Source organism: Camelina sativa, chromosome 5, assembly GCF_000633955.1.
Source record: "Camelina sativa cultivar DH55 chromosome 5, Cs, whole genome shotgun sequence".
Lineage (NCBI taxonomy): Eukaryota > Viridiplantae > Streptophyta > Magnoliopsida > Brassicales > Brassicaceae > Camelina > Camelina sativa.
In genome coordinates, this window is record NC_025689.1 from 34,733,289 (window position 1) to 34,735,231 (window position 1,943).

The 1,943-nt window shown below is 37.0% G+C and overlaps 1 protein-coding gene across 2 annotated transcripts in view; it reads right to left on the bottom strand.

The window, feature by feature from the left end:
* The window catches only part of LOC104788646 (adenylate isopentenyltransferase 3, chloroplastic-like), a 2,549-nt gene extending 1,728 nt beyond the window's left edge, over positions 1 to 821 (bottom strand). Inside the window, exon 1 of one of the 2 annotated variants that reach the window (XM_019246215.1) lies at positions 1 to 821. In XM_019246215.1, coding sequence (XP_019101760.1) covers positions 1 to 698 — 698 coding nt within the window. In that variant the 5' untranslated portion in view covers positions 699 to 821. The other variant, XM_010514416.2, reaches the window with a different exon arrangement.

Consider the following 1,943-nt stretch of genomic DNA (forward strand, 5'->3'; position numbering starts at 1 on the left):
TCTCTGTCTCCCACATTCAAGAACTGCTCATTCCTAAAAAACCTGTCAAACTCTGGAACTCCGATTGCTTTCTTGATCCCTCTCGAGTAATTCGAATCCGAATAGTCAAAAATTTCTCTAACTTCCTCAACCATTCCATTTTCCACCATCTTGTCAACTCTCTCAGACACGAACCCGTGCAAAACGGGAAGTGCCACGTCGACCCACAGAAAACAACAGTCGTATCTCGACCTGAATTGTTTGTCTTCGTCGTCCACGAGAGCCTCCATGTAAGAGTTGGAACCTCCAACGATGATTGGAAGCTTTCCACGGTTTAGGATGGATTCAATGGAGAGATTGGCCATCTGACGGTAATTCGCCGCGGTTAAGTCTGCTTCAGGGGGCAAGACCCCAAGGAGATGGTGCGGTACCCCGCAGCTCTCCTCGCTCGTGATCTTGTTGGTGACAATGTCTAGACCTTGGTGGACTTGGATCTTGTCGGAGTTTATGATCTCAGCCGCCCGAAAACGTGTGGCTAAATCGACGGAGAGTCGTGACTTGCCTGTCCCAGTAGCACCCATGATGACCACTACTTTGTCCTTTGGACCGTATGGGTTTAGAGTTAGCATATTGCGATCAAATCTTGCCGGAGGGAAGTCTAACGCCGGAGAAGGAGGCAATGGCTGTTTGCACATAGCCATAGATATCTTCATTATCATGATGGTATATATATCTAAGCTTTGCAATACAAAACCTTCGATGTTGTTTTCTATATGTTTTGAAATGTTTGGTAGGCTTGTATATCTACTTATGAAATGTTCAGGTGACTTTGCATGAATGATATGATTTATATATATATAGGGTCACGCACTTGAAATTGGACACTGTACGAATGATATAAGAGGACAAGTTGGCTCGCTTTTTTCATTGGTCAAAACCTGTTGTTTTTTTCTCTCTTTTACTTTATTCTCCTCTATTTTTATTTTAGGCTGTAGCCAAATATTTGATACGCCTGCAGTGCAGATGATCTATATTGATAATGTCTCAATCAAATGTAAACTTCCATTACGTTTTGATGTGAAGTTAAGATACTATTTTTTTTTTTTTTTTTCTTTTGGAAAAATATGATTTTATGCGAGGCAGAAATTTTCAAGAAGAATTTCTCATATTTTTAATTAAAAAAAAGATTTATATATATGGTTTATATGAAGAGATATATATGCGTTGTCTTATTAAGCTTGGTTTTGTCTTTGTAATAGTCTTTTGCAGGTGATCTCTTGGAAAACTCGGGAAAGAAAAAACTTGGATGAATTGACATTATTAAATTAATAACACTCAATAAAATTAGGTTATGATGATTCCTCATGATCGGTCTAGTATATATTATATGTATATAGATATTCTATATGCCCTAGTTTTATTAAATTTCATAAGAAAAAAGTGATGCAGATGTGATTCTATGTCTTATATTTTGATATTATCATAGAGTCTCTTTTATTTCTTGTAGAATAATATAAAGTTTCTGTTGGACCGTCCATTAATGAAACGGAGAGGCAAAATTGTTTGTCGACCTGCAATGGCCAAAGACCCCCGGGAACGTCTCTTTATTACTCCTTCTTCCACTTACGTATAAATCTTAAGACGGCAAAACCTTATAAAGAGAACCTTATTTTTATTTTTATTTTTACATTATAATTTATTCACATGAGATAAGAAATATAATGGCCTGAGAAAGGGCCTTTAAAAAGATTATTCTTTACAGCGACAAGTCGTAGCTATTGGAATGTAGTTTTGCTTCTTGTGAGCTTGGTAATGTGTGCAATGTGCATGCTCCTACACGTCCATGTACGTATCTGATTCCTCCAGTCCTATATACCCTAAAAAAATTACGGGAATATATAGACAAGGGAATTTAAACTAAAGCTGGCTTGTATTTTAAACTATACAATTTTACTAGAGCTATA